At 43.2% G+C, this 18,348-nt stretch overlaps 1 protein-coding gene across 8 annotated transcripts in view; it reads left to right on the forward strand.

Annotated features, from left to right (window-relative positions):
• Positions 1–18,348, forward strand: part of KCNT2 (potassium sodium-activated channel subfamily T member 2) — a 233,659-nt gene that overhangs the window by 84,245 nt on the left and 131,066 nt on the right. For all 8 annotated transcript variants that reach the window (XM_081194326.1, XM_081194323.1, XM_081194328.1 and 5 more), the window contains exons 2-3: positions 1,036–1,115; positions 11,787–11,886. In XM_081194326.1, the coding sequence (XP_081050452.1) occupies positions 1,036–1,115; positions 11,787–11,886 (180 nt within the window). The remainder of the gene's footprint in view (positions 1–1,035; positions 1,116–11,786; positions 11,887–18,348) is intronic.

Below are 18,348 nucleotides of genomic sequence, written 5' to 3' on the forward strand. Positions count from 1 at the left end.
TGTGCCCTGCTCTGGTTCGCCAGAAGTGGCTTAGTCATGCTGGCCACATGACCCGGAAGCTGTATGCCAGCTCCCTCGGCCAGTAAAGTGAGATGAGCGCTGCAACCCCAGAGTCATCCGCAAGTAGACCTAACGGTCAGGGGTCCCTTTACCTTTAACTTTATATAAGCAGAATGGGGGTGGGGCGGGGGTGGGGCGAGGACTCTGTAAGAGTACAACTGCTATGCTTACACCACTTTAAAGTCAGATTACAGCTTGGGTAGGCAAACTAAGGCCTGGGGGCCGGATCTGGCCCAATTTCTCGGACGGTCCGAGAATCAGAGTGTTTTTACATGAGTAGAATGTATCCTTTTATTTAAAATGCACCTCTGGGTTATTTGTGGGGCCTGCCTGGTGTTTTTACATGAGTAGAATGTATCCATTTATTTAAAATGCATCTCTAGGTTATTTGTAGGGCATAGGAATTCGTTCATTTTTTTTCTTTCAAAATATAGTCCGGCCCCCAACAAGGTCGAGGGACAGTGGACTGGCCCCCTGCTGAAAAAGTTTTCTAACCCCTGGATTACAGCATCACCCAGCAGTCAACCTAAATTTGACATTCAAAACTCTTGGGTCTCTGTCCAAATTTATTTTGCTACTTGCTCTCCTGTGAAATACAGAGGTGTTGTAAGATAAGTTTCCAGTCACCGAGAAGCATGAATGTGCCTTTTTGAAACTCTGTGGCCACCCATTAGTTGTTGGTTTAAAGTAATCAGAACAACCAGTTGCAAAAACTCTGGATTCATTGCTGTAACTAGATGGTGTTCCAGGGGCCAAGGGGTGAGAAGAGATGCAAAGCAATGCAGTTGAATTTCTGGCCATAGTAACTCCCTGGAAATATAATGTTCGAAGATGCTTCTGAATTTTACAAAGTAAGTTTGTGCTTGTGGTTTTTATGCTGGGCAAACGCCGAAAGGCCATGTATGTAACTGTCGTGTCTTTGTATTTAACATGCTAGGATCAGCCCCCTATCTAAAGTTTTTCTTTTCTTTTTAGAGTACAAGTTGAATTCTACATGAATGAAAACACATTTAAAGAGAGGCTAAAGTTATTTTTCATCAAAAACCAAAGATCAAGTAAGCATTTCTCTCTCTCTTACTACGTGTGGGTGTAATAGTGCTTCCTCTAAACCCGGGTTTCCTAAACTTGAGTTGCCGTCTGTTGTTGGACTACAACTCCCATCATCCCTAGCTAGCAGGACGAGGGATGATGGGAACTGTACTCCAGGAACAGCTGGAAACCAGCATTTGGGAAACTCTGCTCTAAACAATAATGCTTGCTGATGATAAGAAGTGGTTATGTGTTATATCACTAGGGGAATATAGTCATGTTCATTACTTTTGATGGGTCTATTTTGAATAAATATTAATTGATTGCCACCCTGTGTTCCCAAATTCACATTCTGCTTGTTAGTTGTTTGTTGCTTATGTATTTAATCAATTTAATATTTGCACAGCCTCAACAATGTCTTAATGCTGCAAACTTTCCTCATCCCATGCTCTTTTAATATACAGTGGTACCTCAGGTTAAGTACTTAATTGGTTCTGGAGGTCTGTACTTAACCTGAAGCGTTCTTAACCTGAAGCAGACTTTCCCATTGAAAGTCATGGAAAGTGGATTGATCCGTTCCAGACGATGAAAAAGCACCCCCTAAAACAGCAATTTAACACGAATCTTACTGTTTCATGAGACCATTGATCCATAAAATGAAGGCAATAATCCATGTACTGTACTATAAAATAAATAAGATAGTATTTTAGATGAAAAAAATTAAAATTTATTTCCAAACTCACTGTTTGGAGGGGGCTCAGGGTCCTCTTCCACAATCACAGTCGGCTTGGCTCCCTGCATTCGTGGAGGCCTCTGAGAGCTCCTGCGGCTTGAGCCCAGTCGCAGAGCCTCTGCAGGCACTGTGGATGCTGGGGCTTGGCTCCCGACATCCGCGGAGCCCTGCAGCCACCATGGATGCTGGGGCTCGGCTCCCAACATCTGCAGAGCTGCTCTAGGCACCGCAGATGCCAGGGCTTGGCTCCCGGCATCCATGGAGCCCTGCGGCCACTGCGGATGCAGGGGCTTGTCTCCCGACATCCGCGGAGCCGCTCTAGGCACCGCAAATGTCAGGGCTTGGCTCCCGGCATTCGCAGAGCCCTGCAGGCACCACGGATGTCAGGGCTTGGCTTCCGACATCCGCAGAGCCGCTCTAGGCACCATGGATGTCAGGGCTTGTCTCCTGGCATCCGCAGAGCCGCTCTAGGCACCGCAAATGTCGGGGCTTGGTTCCCGGCATTCGCGGAGGCCTCCGAGAGCTCCGTAGGCCCCGCCGATGTCCGGGTTTGCCTCCAGGCAGCAGCGAGGCCTCTGAGAGCTTGGACAACTTACTTCCAGCTTACAATCGTTCGTAACCTGAAAAAACATAAGTTGAAGCGTTCGTAACCAGAGGTACCACTGTATAAGCATGATGCTCTATAAAAATCCAGGTGCTAAAGACAAACAGATCTAGGCACAATGCCACAATAAGAAGAAAACCTTGCTCCCCCCCCTTCAAAGACTCAATTTATCCAAAATGCACTGTTTGGGGGGTCTTTTTTTTGGGGGGGGGGTAGCAGGTCTCTCACTATATCTTGGCCAATGGAACATTTCTGGAAGTGCAGCCTACAAACTGTGCCAACTTTAAGATAGCTGAAGTAGGCAGCTTCCTTTCATGGCTGCCAAGAAGTATAGGAATCCAGCCAGATATTCTGGTGGATATTTCTACAGCAAGTTGAATATGAGAGAGTCCAAGTCAGACCAATGCCCCAATTACCCTGCCTAGCATTGGACTTCTGGAGTCCCAAGCATATATATCCTTTTTAACTTGCATTCCTGAGCATTGTGTACTGGAAGAAGCAAAGATCACCAGTGTTGAAGCCATGATTCTTCAACATCAACTTTGTTGGACTGGTCATGTTGTGTGGATGCTTGATTATTGTCTTCCAAAGCAACCACTCTATTCCAAACTCAAAAATGGTAAGCAAAATGGTCAACAAAATACGTTTAAAGACTCTCTCAAGGCACATCTTTTAAATCTTTTAAAAATGTAGTATAAACACCAACTACTGGGAAACACTGGCCTGCGAGTGCTCCAATTGGAGAACAGCCTTTACCAAAGGCGTCATGGGCTTTGAAGACACTCGAACTCAGGGTGAAAGGGAAAACGTGCTAAGAGGAAGACACTTGGCAAACCCTCACCGTGATCAAATCCCGCCCAGAAACTTATGTCCCCACTGTGGAAGGATGTGTGGATCCAGAATTGGCCTCCACAGTCACTTATGGACCCACTGTTTAAACCATGTTTATGGAAGACAATCCTACTTGGCTATGAATGATCACCAAAGAAGAAGAAGAAGAGAGGAGTGTTCCATAGCATGGGGCCAGCGACGTTAAATGTCTACATTCTAGTTGAGGCTAGTCAGGCATCTGTAACATGGTGGACTACCAACAATGGTCCTCTGGATGATCTCAGTGATCAGGCTTGGATATATTGGGCTGGGATTTTAGAGCCCTCACTTCTTCCAGACATTTCAAGGCAGTGCATTGTCAGGAGCTGGAGTCAGGCGTAGGTCAGCAATAAAACAACAAAGAATCCAATGTCAGTGAAGCTAACTCTATATTCAAAAAGCAAAGCAGCTGAGTCCTAGTGGTCTTGCCTCAATAAGGCAGCTGTGGCAACAGAAGGTCCCTGCCTTCCCACCACTCTCTAAAGCTGCTCCCCTGGTTCCTTCCCCAGAGCCTAAGACTCCGTCATCTTGTCTCTCATTGTTTGCCGCCTTCATTTCTCTGCATGTTCTGGAAGATCAGCGGGGTGGAGAGCTGTTCATAGCAGCAGGAGGAAACTCCCTAGATTCTCCAGCTGCCTGCCTCATCTCTGTCTCCTGGCCCCCCTCCTCCCCTGCCTCTGAGTCTGGACTGCCTCTTCCTGCTCACTAAACCTTGTTACGTCTTCAGCTTCCATCAACTCCTCCTCCCAGTCTGTTCCCTCTTCTCCCTCTGACCATTCATTGTCATCCCACCATCAGTCCCCTGTCTCTGAGCCTCCTTCCCAGTGGGGTTCCCCAGCTGGTATCTCCCACCACTCCTCTGCAGTCAGCTAGTCCATGACATGTATGCTGTCTTCTCACACGGTCTCTTGACCGAGCCTCAGATCACACTAGTTTTCAGCAAGGTTGCTGCCTTGTGTGTCTTTGAATCATGCACTGGACCTACTGTCAATGCTTCTTCAGTTCTTAGTTCTGCCTCTCACATTAATGTCTTAACTATTTTATTTCTTTTATAGTTGCAACCCAGACTTTCTACTCAGTCACCACATACAGATTTTGCCAGAGCCAATTGTTCAAATATTATGCAGAGTATATAGCCTTTCCCCATTTATTTATGTATTTAGGGAGTCAAGATTTTCATTACTTACACAATAGCAAAACAACAAAAACCTTCGCCGGTGTAATAGCCCTCCCTTTCTGCATCTGCTCTGCATCTCCTATGCTTTGTTCTGATTTTTATACTACTTTCAGAGCCAAATTTTCATTAAGCTTCAATTGAAAATGCTTAGGTGTGAATGCTCCCATAAACAAAGGCAAATTGAGACAGGTAATTATGCAAAGGTTATTTTTGATGAAGGGGTAGTGACTGGAGCTTGAAAAGATAACTTAATAGAATCTCTAATTCTGCACCTGCGCACATACTTTTTTTCCAGCTTTTGCCAGTTTGCAGAAGGAAAATTTCCATTTGCAAGTGCTGTTTGAATCCATCACTAGCGTTTGCTGTCAGTGCCGACAAGGCGATTGGCACTGACAGCCAGTTCCTTTGAAGCTGTCACCTGACATCGTAATGGCATCAGTAGTCAAAATGGCCTGCGGGGTTGCGGGAGGTCAGGATCCAGCCTGCTAGCTGGAAAAGGTTCCTCACTCCTCTGTACAGAGGGGCTAAAGGGGATTTTGTAAGATATGGACACAGCATGGAGGCCACTGCAAATCATTCATGACTTTCATCCAACAGGGATGTATCCGTTTGCTGTGCTGAACAGGGAACATTATCCACACCACTATAGAACTTGGACATCCTGTGATTTTTGGAAAAAGTCATTCAACCTAAACACTGAACAAATGTGTACAAACGTCACAAATGGCCACTTAAAGTGACCTTCCCATGGTGGGTGAATTGTGTGCCTGGGCCAAAAGCAAGTAAGAAAGATATTGAGCCAAGTGATAATTGTGCTGTAACATCAATTGTTTCATTAGACAGGTAATCCTGTAAAATTCAAAGGCTCGCATAGAATCCTCTGACAAAATCGATCCTAGACATTGTAATTAAACTTGCTATGCCTCGGAGCTGAATGAAAGTTATTTTTTTTATCCTTGATTCGAATTTTCTGCTTGACTGCCAGTGTATCTTATTACGAGCAATACGTAGTTAGAAAACCAGGGTTCGTTTTCAGCAAAGGTTGCTTGTCTCCTCCCCACCCTGTTGGGTGTCTTTTCCCCCCACCCCCAGCAAGAGGTGCAGGTGTGCATCTTTGTGTCTGTGCATTAAATGAAATTTCACACCACCTGTAAAATTCAATTCAATTACCATTAAAACCATCAGGCTCTCTGAGTCTTCAGCTCCCTGTCTCCCAGAGGAAATAGAAAGCTTCTCTTAATTATGTTTGTTAGTAATCCAGAATAGTAAAAGATCTGCAATCTTTTTATTTGAGTCGTCCAATGTTTTTATTTTTTTTTAAGGCCGCAGTTCTTCCTAGGGAGAAAGACTCATTGAACTCAGTCAGATCTACCACTTTGCAATCTTGAATTGAGCTACAATATTTCTTGGTCTTCTCCAAGAAATGGAGGCAAACCTTGGCCAACAGCAGCAAGGTATTTCTGGGACTTTGGACAAATGGACGCAAGGAAAATGAAGGAGCAGGACTATGTGGGTTTGTGAGTCTGCAAAGTTGGAAGCCAAAGTAAGAGAAAAAAGGATTGTTTTCCCATTAGAATTCCTGTGCCAGTTGCTGGAGGAGGGATGCACAGACCTTGAATCTCACATCATGGTTGCCATTTGCCTTCCTGCCATGGAAGGCAAAAGTCCAGGACCCCTGGCCATTTCACAGATCCAGCTGAGATGTTTTTGGGAGTCATAGATGGCAGAATCAATGTGATACAGGAGACTAACATGATTTTCTAGAAGACTGAATCAAGTGTCCATCCATCCATCCATCCTTTTTTATTTTTTTAAGGTGGGGAGATTTGTGATTGTAATTTCTGCACGCATATGGGCATCAGGTATGGAGTCCTCTCCCCACATATTCTACATTCCGAGCAAAATAGACAGGATGGGTCTGATCACTTTTATACCATGGGAGCAGGATGTTCAGCTCTGGTAAACATCAGAACTGGGATTGAAGGAGAATAATGAAAAGGTCTGGGGAAAGCCCATGATCCTTAAAAACTGAATTACAGTTAACATTCAATGGTAGGGAATCTGCTCACCTCTCAAGCAGACCATTCCCTAGCTGTGCCCCCATTGCCCTGGCACAGGCTGCTTGATGCTTAAGACTCTTGGAATATTGAGATGATGCTCTAGGTCAGGGATGGCAACAAGTGACCTTCCATATGTTGTTGGACTGCAACTCCCATAGTGATTGGCCAGTGTTGGCTAAGGCTGATAGGACCTTGAGAGCCACTGCTTCTCCATCCCTGCCCAAATTACCACCTCTTTGGTTCCAGTGAGAGCCAGTGTGGTGTAGTGGTTAAGAGCGGTGGACTCGTAATCTGGTGAACCGGGTTCGCTTCCCTGCTCCTCCACATGCAGCTGCTGGGTGACCTTGGGCCAGTCACACTTCTTTGAAGTCTCTCAGCCTCACTCACCTCACAGAATGTTTGTTGTGGGAAAGGAAGGGGAAGGAGAATGTTAGCTGCTTTGAGACTCCTTCGGGTAGTGATAAAGCGGGATATCAAATCCAAACTACTACTACTACTACTACTACTACTACTACTACTACTACTACTACTATTCTTCTTCTTCTTCTTCTTCTTCTTCTTCTTCTTCTTCTTCTTCTTTGTTTTCTTCTTCTTCTTCTTCTTTTTCTTCTTCCTCTTCTGCTGTCCCCTTCTGCTTCTCTACTAGCATTGGCCAGATCCAGGTATGTTCTAGCTGCAAGAGACAGGCAGGAAATTGTACTGATAGGGAGGCATTCCTTAAAGAGTTAGACTAAGCTTGGCAAAAACCTAGGTTGAGTTTCCCATGCAACCACAAATCTCACCAGGAGACCTTGGGAAGATTGTTCTTTCTCAGCCTAACCTACTTCACAGAATTGTTTGTTCTTCCTCTTCCCAGTCTCTCCTCAGTGTAAGCCACCATGAACGTATTAGAGGAAAGGCAGAATATAAACAGTATAGAATCAGTCTGAGCAGAAATGAAAAGGTGCTGGGGCACGGCAGTGAAAATTTGAGGTGGCCTTAGAAAGGAGCCTGCAGCTCTTTTGAAAAAATGCTCTGCTTCCATTTTCTGTATTGATAGCTAGAGTCAGAATCCTCATGAGTATCCTCAGTCCTTTCCCCCCCGGGGGGTACTCAAGAGTACGTGGTATTGGCACCTTTTTTCCCTAGAAGAAAAGCACTGGTTAAAGGTGTGTCACTTACTCTAACAACTTAATGGTGAGTACAGACACCCTTCTCCTAGAAGAAAAGGACTGAGTAGCCCTCAGCCTTAACATACATGCATTACCTAGTCTATGTTGATCCCAGGCCACAGAGAGGTTAGGCTGGCCTCAACTAGAGCCAGGGTTTTCTCGGCTGCAGCTCCAATCTGGTGGAACCCGCTGTCACAAGAGACTAGGGCCCTGCAGGACTTGACATCTTTCCGCAGGGCCTGCAAGACAGAGCTGTTCCACCAGGCCTTTGGTCAGGGCGCAGCCTGACTCCCTCCTCTGGCAATCTGCACAGAATTTTGCTTAATGGTTGCCATTAATTTGATTTTAATTAATTTTTATAATGAAATGTTTTTAGAATGTTGGATTATTAGATTGTTGTTAGCCGCCCTGAGCCCGGCTTCAGCTGGGGAGGGCGGGATATAAATAAAATGTATTATTATTATTATTATTATTATTATTATTATTATTATTATTATTAAGAGTATTGCTGTTGTTTTCTCCACATGGCCACTTCACCCCATTAATGGGAATTTATGGTTGCGACTGATGCAGCCTCATAGGGAGAAAATGGATAGTATTGGGGACCTTAAATGTTTATTCTGAAACATTTTAAAAACACCACAGAAAGGTGTCAACTGCACAGATTACTAAAAATTCACAGTGTCATTAGAATTCATCAGCTGTCTTCAGCAGATGGCAATATTAACAGAGTAGGAAGCATTTGTTGAAGAATGTCAAGGGGGAGATGAATTGGGAGGATAATAGGCAGAAGAAATTGTTAGAGGCACTGGCCTGCCTGTCAGAGACAGGATTTGATATATCTCAGCAGGCGCTTCCTTCCCTTTCTGTGCACTTCTTACTCACCACCACAAACACTGGTTTCTTTGCTCTGTCTTACTGTGGTCCCTTTCAAATCTCTAACCTTTAAGAACAGAAGCAGCTAGTCACCCATTCCCAGGAGTTGTTCCAATGGGCACCAATTCCAAAGGCCTCTTCATTCTTCAAGCCTTCAACGGACGCCAAAAAGACATTAGAATGCCAAAGGCCGCACTAAAGACCCAACTCCTGTCATTGCGGGGAACTGACCTCTTCCTAAGGGTGGTACAGTGGTACCTTGGTTGTCAAACAGCTTGGTTCCCAAATGCCGAGAACCTGGAAGTAAGTGTTCCGGTTTGCAAACATTTTTTGGAAGCTGGACTTCCGACATGGCTTCCGCAGCTTCCGATTGAGTGCGGGAAGCTCCTGCAGCCAATTGGAAGCCGCACCTTGGTCTTTGAACGGTTCCAGGAGTTGAACAGACTCCCAGAATGGATTAAGTTTGACAACCAAGGTACCACTGTACTGTCGTAGTCTCATTGCTGAGCGTCAACATGCAGAGCTCAGTGGAGTGGGAGACCAGCCAACCAGAAGAGTCTCTGAGGTGTACTTGCCTGGAAGCAGAGCCAGCGTCCAAAGTCAGGTCCAGGCCTAGCATCAGGCAAACAGCAATTCCATGTGGTCAGATGATCCAGGGGTCAGAGAATTCAATGTTCATGGGGTCAAGGGTCCAGATGAGCAAGAAGCAGCAACGTAGAGCCATGAATTGCAAGTGTTGTTACCAGCATCTGACTGCGGCTGGAAGTTCTGCTTAAGAGGGCTGAAGCCAGGTGGTTCTCACCAGTGCCTTCTCCTCTGAGTTCTTGAAGGGTGATGGGTGGAATCACTCTGTCTTCTCCTCCTTCAGGCTGCTGTTTGGCAAGCGCAGCTTACTCCTGGCCCATGACAGGTATCTGCAGGATGCCCTGTAGTAAGTGGTTGGGTGCATAGGGGATGAGACTCTCTTGTAGGTATCCTGGTCTCAAGCTGCATAGGGCTTTGTACAGCAAAACCAGCACCTTGATTTAGCCTGATGGCTAATTATTAAGCTGAAAGACGGTAATTGCACCAGGGCCATCTGTTCATTTTCATGGCAAACATTGTTTCAGAGGGTTTCAGGGTTATTGTTTTGGTTTGTACAACTCCATATCTGTTTATAGTCGGCATGGTTTAAATTGGATGTTCTGTGTATATAACTTGTATATACATTGGGTGCTCTTCCTCTCTCTAACTTGAAAAAATACAAAATGCTTTCTTTGCTTCAGATGCACCCTATAATATAATTTGTGCATGATTCAGTGACCGACAGCTATCTTTGTCCTGAGCAAAAGAAAACTAACTTTCATCGAGAACAGATGAGCAAATCTGCTCTTGCAAACTCGCCACGCCCCATGCCCTGGTGTTGTTTCACAGATAGGAAGGAAGCACTGTTTTCTGGCCAAGGGTGTTTTGTCTTAAATAAACAAAGCTTTGAAGATATGAAATTGTACATTCAGCACCAGCTTTCAATTATCTGATTTTTAAGTGGTCTGTGAGCAGCTACAATTCTGAACAAATGTTGTTCAATATTTTATGGGCTTCCATATGCGTTTTCTGCACAAAAGTAATACTGGGAGGGTGTTTGTGTAGGATCCAAACATATTATTTATTTATTTATTTATTTATTTGGTTGTACTTTTGACCAGAATCCCTGATGTGGTTCCCAACACAAATGTCTCAGAAGAATTAATGACCCTACACTCAAGAAACAAAACAGTTGGCTGCCATCTGCTAGTATCTTTTCTCACTCCAGTTTCTCTCCAGCGACCTCCCTCCTGGGGCAGTTGGGGTCAGATGGTCCTATTGTGGGAATGGATAGTCCAAATGAAAAAGGAGCAGGCATGTGGAGATGACTCTGCCTGCCACCTTCTCCTCATTCCCTAACACAGGGCAGTTGGTTATACATGGCAATGTGGAGTGAGGAAAGAAGCCATCTGATTTGGAGCAAATGTCTGCTCTGGTATCTTCAGCTGCCCCGTCCCAGTGTTCAATTCTTCCTCTATTAGTGTTAAATAGCTGTGAGTTGAGGGACGCAGGTGGTGCTGTGGGTTAAACCATAGAGCCTAGGACTTGCCAATCAGAAGGTCAGCGGTTCAAATCCCTGCGACGGGGTGAGCTCCCGTTGCTCGGCCCCTGCTCCTGCCAACCTAGCAGTTTGAAAGCACATCAAAAGTACAAGTAGATAAATAGGTACCCTTCCGGCAGGAAGGTAAACGGTGTTTCCGTGCGCTACTCTGGTTCACCAGAAGCGGCTTAGTCATGCTGGCCACATGACCCGGAAGCTGTACGCTGGCTCCCTCGGCCAATAAAGCGAGATGAGCGCCGCAACCCCAGAGTCGGCCATGACTGGACCTAATGGTCAGAGGTCCCTTTACCTTTACTTTAGCTGTGAGTTGAGGGAGGAGACTGTCTACCAAAACTGTAACCAAGATAGTGAGTAATCTTCTTTTTCTTTGGTGATTACTCGAAGCTGAGTAAGATTGTGTTCCATAAACACGGTTTTAACAGTGGATCCATAAGTGACTGTGGAGGCCAATTCTGGATCGACACATTGTTCCACAGTGGGGACACAGGTTTCCAGGCGGGAGTTGATCATTGTGAGGGTTTGCCAAGCGAGCCTTCCTCTTAGCATGTTTCTCCCTTTCACCCTGAGTTCGAGTGTCTTAAAAGCCCATGACACCTTCGGTAAAGGCTGTGTTCTCCAATTGGAGCGCTCACAGGCCAGTGTTTCCTAGTTGTTGGTGTTTATACTACACTTTTTAAAGATGTGCCGTGAGAGAGTCTTTAAACCTCTTTTGTTGTCCACTGGCATTACGCTTACCATTTTTGAGTTTGGAATAGAGTAGTTGCTTTGGAAGACAATAATCAGGCATCCACACAACATGACCAGTCCAATGAAATCGATGTTGAAGAATCATGGCTTCAACACTGGTGATCTTTGCTTCTTCCAGTACACTGGCATTAGTTCACCTGTCTTCCCAAGTGATGTGTAAAATTTTTCAGAGACACTGTTGATGGAATCTTCCGAGGAGTTAGAGATGGCGTTTATAAGTGGTCCATGTTTCACAATAATTGAGCGTTCTCATCCCACCCCTGCTTAGGCCTTCCTCCCCACACACTTTACAGCGAGTATGGACTTATAAATTCCACAAAACTTCTCTTTGTTTCATTGTCTTTCTTATAATAGGCCTCCGGATACGCTTGTTCAATTTTTCACTCAAGCTGCTTAGCTGTTTGTTGTACATAGTACGAGTGCTCCTGGATGATCCATCTCAACAACATGGATGGTAATGTTTTCTTCTTTTATTTGCCTTTCAAAATGCTTCATAAGCTGTTTCACTCAACAGTTTATGCTTCATAAATGGTTTCACTCATCGCTGAGCTTTAATTGTGCATCTGTAGCAGCCATAGGCATAGTTTAGCTATAGGCTAAACTGTATTAGCTATAGGCATAGAATTTACTGTATGTGGGTGGGGGAGCAGAAAGTACAAGAATCTTAGAAAAAAAATAATCACCAACATGGTGTGGTGTGGGTAAATTGCAGAGGGACAGCATTTTTTAAGACCATTTATTGCATTGCCTGTCGTATGTCTCACAAGAACACTTGCAGCATTCTCAGCAAAACCTTTTAACGGAAGGGGTTTTCACATCTGGAATGTGTGCATTGTATTTAGGTCACTATTATTGGCCCTTATTAATTTTTACTAGCACGTTGTTTTAGATAGGTGAGTGTTCCTGAAGAATTTCAACTGTGTGGTTTGAACAAACCATATTCTGCCCAGTTCAGATAAAATTATGGTGTGAGCACGCAAGGGAAGGATGGCAGCACAGGGTATGATGATAGCTCATATATTGCCAAACTTTTTTTGAGCATTATGTCTGAACTAGTTTACTTCCCGTGGCAGAATAGAAATGGCGCAGGCACAAGCCATTTAGTAATTCCAAGCTTGGCATTAATAAGACTGGACTTGCCAAAGCTCAGTAGGCTATTTTGATATGACTTTAACATGTGTAACTGTGAAGAAATTGAACTGTCCGAATGCTGTCTTTTTATTATTCTGTTCCTCTGAGTTCACATACAACTTCTTCTGTCTCAATGTGCTGCTTCATAGAAGGGGAAGACCTTGTCTACAAAAATTGTCAGAGATCATTACATCTCATTGATTGCCTCTCATATTCTTGTTTCCTCTTTGGCTTTCCCTAACCATTTTCCTTGTGTCTTGCCTTCTTAAGAGCTTTCAAACATGCGGTCTTCCTTTTAATCATGTGCCATTTTAGATTATTGTCATTTTATTATTCCAATGTCTTTTTCTAGCCAGTTGCTCCAATGCATTCAGCGTGTCTCAGAATTTCTCCCCTTGCAGATTTTTCTGGAGGAGTTGTCCAAGAGATAAGAAAGTAGTATTTGCACGTTGAAATTAGAAAGAACGCAACAATTATTGAGGCTTCAGTGGAGCTGTGCCCCCCCCCCCATGAAAGGGGAAATATAAATGGCAATACTGTGTGAGGGAGTACCTATTCTATTTATTTCTGAAAGTGGGACAAGTTGGGAGTGAACGGTACTTCTTAAATCATGGTTTTCATTGAGCTGTCCACACAACCTGAGAGTGGTTTGGTTAGTAGCTACAGCCTCAAAGGGCCATTTCTAAAAACAGAGAGTTTTAATGTATGACTTATAATACAAAACAAAGGTGGAAAACTTTAATTATTTTGAACAGGTATGGTACTTAAGATGTGGGAAAAATGAGTCCCTTTTTTCTGGGATGTTCCCCTCACCACAATGTAAGTGCTAGTATATTCAGCAAATTTTGTTTTTAATGACAACAAAAATATTTTTTTAACAGCTTTTATGAAAGACATGCTGAATAATACATTATTCAATTATTATACAAGCATATATCAACAGAAAGACTGTAGCTCAGCAGTTGAGCATCTATTTGGACACAGAAAACCCCAAGTTTAATTTTTGGCATCTTCCAATAGGACTGGAAGAGACTTTCTGTCCTGGAAAACCACTGTAGTCTGTGTAGTCAGTGCAAAATTAGATGGACCCAATGTTCTTACTTGGTATAGGGCATCTTCCTATGTTCGTGTTACTTGAAGTTTGTCAAAGTACTGGCTTTCTGTATGTCATGTCACAGTGGCTTTTAAAATAGCATGGCATGATATTTTTGGATAGGCTTACTCACCATCAGTCTGGCTAGGGTGATACTTCAAAAGAATTTTGAGATAATATTTTTTTTTTCATAGGAGCCCTGAATTTTCTTGGGATTGTTATTTTCAGCAGCATCTAATGGTACTTTCCTCTCCTTTCCTCTCTATTACCCATTTGGGGTAATATAGAGACCAGTTTGATATATTCCGATATAAGTTGTTTCAAAATACATGCAATTATTTTAATGGAGTAGGCAATTTAAACAAATGATTCCTTGCATAAGTTCCCCCAAATGGTTGGATTATGAGGAACGTGTCTACAGAGGCTGTTAGTGCTGTTCATTTTAAATAGCTGGCATATAAACTGAGCACTGTATAATCTAATTATAGCCACACACAAAAATTGTTCAAAAACTGACACTTAGTTTCATATTAAATCCCTTTTTTTTTTTTTTTGTTAGGAATAGCAAAAATTTAGACATGTTGGCAGGAGGAATGGAGATTCCTGCAAATTACTAGGTACGCGTGGGTGTCCCCGTTCTGTTTCTGTTATTGTTCCCATGGACTGATTGTGCCTCATCTTCCAGCTCAACTTGGAGAATTTATCATATTAATTTCAGAACCAGCCCATGTGCAGTTTGCCGCAGTTTTCAGTTCATGTCCTCTCTCCCCACCCTCCTTCTTACAGCTACTGATATGCACAAGCACATATCAGGGTTAGTGCTCAAATCACAGAAGCAAAACGACGCTGACCACATGAATATTTCTATTTGTGTGGGGTTTTCATGTCTGTGTTTGTGTGCAATGGCAGTCTCAGAGGGGGAAAGGAAAATCTGGCAAACAGCAGTAAAGTTCAGTGGTCTGAAATGGCAAAAGTTATAGATTTTGTTTATTTATTTGGATAGCAGTTTGATAACTGATCCATGCTGCTCCACAGCCAAGATCAAGCAATTTAGCCCTCCACATTCTGGAGAGAAATTCAGAGGAATAAAAATCCCAGAAAAATTACAAATTAGATCTCAGAAAAAAGGTGTTGGTTTTTAAAGGTGCCCTTTAACTCTAAGTAGTGGACAGAAAATACAAGGCAGAGGGTTTGGGGTGTTGTTTTTGCAACAATACCATCCGAACAGATATTGATACCAATATAAGAGAGATAAATATACTGAGGCTGAGAAAAATAAGAATAGACTTCTGAAAATTCAGGTGGCCATTACATTTTTGGGTTGGTTACTTCCATTTTCTGTTGAGTGTCCCTTTCTATGCATTTGTTATCCAACGCCAACAGGGTAGCCTTTAAATTAGAGGGCTAAATTCTTGAATAGCTGCCTATGTTCCCAAGCAATCCTAAACATGGAATGGGTTGTCTAGCAAGCCAGGATAGAAGAGGGGCAGGCAGGGATTTTGGTTTTTAGTTGCACCATCTCCCAGTCATATCAGGACTACAGTGGTACCTCGGTTTACATACGTTTCAGGTTACATACGCTTCAGGTTACAGACTCCGCTAACCCAGAAATAGTACCTCAGGTTAAGAACTTTGCTTCAGGATGAGAACAGAAATTGTGCTCTGGTGATGCGGCAGCAGCAGGAGGCCCCATTAGCTAAAGTGGTGCTTCAGGTTAAGAACAGTTTCAGGTTAAGTACGGACCTCTGAAACGAATTAAGTACTTAACCCGAGGTACCACTGTATATTGAGGGAAATGGCTTTGGATGCTGGATCTCTGCCTTGCCTGTATAGCAACCCAGTTTTGAGACCTTATGGTGGCAAGCACCACTGGCTTTTGCATGCGGACCACCACACTTTCTGCAGCATCTTAACTGCATCCTACATTGTGGATCAGGGTCTGCAAATCCTCTTTTAGTGATGAAAATTGATGAAAGTGTCCTGTGTTAATCTAAAAGGGCAGCAGTTCATTTCTTTCGGGTGAGTGTTCATGAGCAATAAGTTCTTTCATCAGGTTTATGAAGCAGACATGAAAATGATGGATACATACATAAGAACACCCGGCGTGGGAGGCAGGTTTATTTCAGAAGGGGAAATAAGAAAATGATTGTTTCATACAGTTAATTCAGTTGAAGGAAGCAGGATTCAGTGAGAAGGCATCAGTGAGTCAGTCCATAGATGAAGGTGGTTCCTTTGCAGCTTAATTCCCAGGACATCTCAGGACATAAAATATAATTGCTTTTGGGTGGTATTCAGCTAAAGCTTATTCAGACTGATTGAAATACAGTGGTGCCCCGCAAGACGAATGCCTCGCAAGACGAAAAACTCGCTAGATGAAAGGGTTTTTCGGTTTTGCGTTGCTTCGCTAGACGAATTTCCCTATGGGCTTGCGTCGCAAGACGAAAACGTCTTGCGCTTTCTTAAAAAAGCCGCTTGAAGAGGCGCAGTTGCGACGGACTGTGCTTCGCAAGACGAAAAACATCGCAAGATGAAAAGACTCGCGGAACGAATTCTTTTCGTCTTGCGAGGCACCACTGTAAATGAACCCAACTCTGTCATGTTCCTTAATATCAATGGGGTCTACTCTAAATAAAACTTGGTTGAATACCACCCTGTATTATTATTACAGCATTAAGTATATATATTACAGTGGTACCTCAGGTTACATACGCTTCAGGTTACAGACTCCGCTAACCCAGAAATAGTGCTTCAGGTTAAGAACTTTGCTTCAGGATGAGAACAGAAATTGTGCTCCAGAGGTGTGGTGGCAGCAGGAGGCCCCGTTAGCTAAAGTGGTGCTTCAGGTTAAGAACAGTTTCAGGTTAAGTACGGATCTCTGGAACGAATTAAGTACTTAACCTGAGGTACCACTGTATCATATTATTAATAGCATAAAAATACACATATTTTTCTAAGTGCAATATTTATTATACTTATCTTTATTAGTTGTTCACTACAGAAGCACCCTGACTTAAGAGTCAAAAGACAGAGTAATAAAAAAATGCAATAAAACCATTATAATGAGCGATAAACAGCAAAAACATCATCCGCAGAAAACGTTTCCTCAATAAGTAGCAAGAACGTTTATCACAATCTGTCAAATGTATGAGAGAAGAGATACGTTTTTTACCTGGCTTTGCTACATGAAGTAAATGCTCATGCAAGATGTAATTACAGTAAAATCAGCCGCTGGCTTAAATGAGGCCCATATTATAAATGTTGCTCGTTACAGTGGTACCTTGGTTTACAACCATAATCTGTGACCTTGGGCCAGTCACACTTCTGTGAAGTCTCTCAGCCTCACTCACCTCACAGAGTGTTTGTTGTGGGGGAGGAAGGGAAAGGAGAATGTTAGCCGCTTTGAGACTCCTGAAGGGGAGTGAAAGGCGGGATATCAAATCCAAACTCTTCTTCTTCTTCTTCTGTTCCGGAGGTCCGTTTGCAAACCAAAACAGGTTGTAACCCAAGGTGCACTTTCACCAATGGGGCCTCCTAAAAAAATTTGTTCATAATCCCATAAAAATGTGTTGTCATCCAAAAAAAAGGTTGCAAACCGGGACACGCACTTCTGGGTTTGGCGTGTTTGTAATCCAAAACATATGCAAACCAAGATGTATGCAAACCAAGGTACCACTGTATTGTTACATGTTGTGTTAAGTCTTACACAATTGTTTGCCCAAACAGAGGAAGTCCTCTGAATTTGGAGGGGCTTTTCTCATTCAGAATTCTTCTGCCCCATTGGAAAAAAGCTCTTATATTGGGGGAAGAGGTTTTCTTCTGGGAGAGAGGCACATTTGAATCCAACCCATAATTTTATCTTTGATATATGTTCTGGAACATTCCTTACTTTTAATAGCATCACTAACTGTGGGGAGATGCAAAATGCTGTATAACAGTGCTAAACATTTGCAGTCACTGGGAATCTTATTTAGTTACCCCTTTGAGTTATAATATTTCAGCAGGTGTTGGCCATGCATGTTCATCTTCACAAATGTGAAGATAGAAACTAGCTGAACTTCAAGAAGGACTGCTGAGAGTCTCAGGAAGTTGATTATTTTTGGTGGCCAATGCCATATTTTGCTTTTCTGTGGAATCATAGCGTACACAATAACGGCACACTTTGGGTGTTATGTGCTGGGAACATGATGCACAGAGTTTTGGGCTTGCAAGGGTCCTTCCTCTGAATTTGGAAATTTTTGCTCCTAGTTTAGATTAATGTCAGCTTGTTGTGTGGTCCTAACCAAAAAGCTAGTTCATCTTAGCTGTGTGTTGTTTGGAGTAAGCAAACACCAAACCATGGGGTTACAAGGGTGCCTTGTTTCGAAAACATGGTTAGAATTAACCTTTGTTTAGGGTTCAGCCAACATGCTATTAGGAATTGGAAGCGAAACCTTTTGATCTCCTCATGAGCACTTTAGAGTTGGGAGAGGGGGAGAGCATGCAAGCCCAAATCTTGGTATAGCTAATTCTCATCACACTAAACTATGGTTTCGCATGTTGTCTAAACCTGACTGTTGTCTTGACTATATGTATTAAATATCACAAGTTTAACTTTCTAATGCCTTATTCTTTTTTCTGATGCCTTGTTTCTTCTACCAATAAATGCTCCCCATCCTCAGTTGCAGTTCTTTTCCTGTATTTATGCTTAGTATC

This window comes from Podarcis bocagei (genome assembly GCF_964188305.1).
Source record: "Podarcis bocagei genome assembly, chromosome: 5".
Taxonomy (NCBI): domain Eukaryota; kingdom Metazoa; phylum Chordata; class Lepidosauria; order Squamata; family Lacertidae; genus Podarcis; species Podarcis bocagei.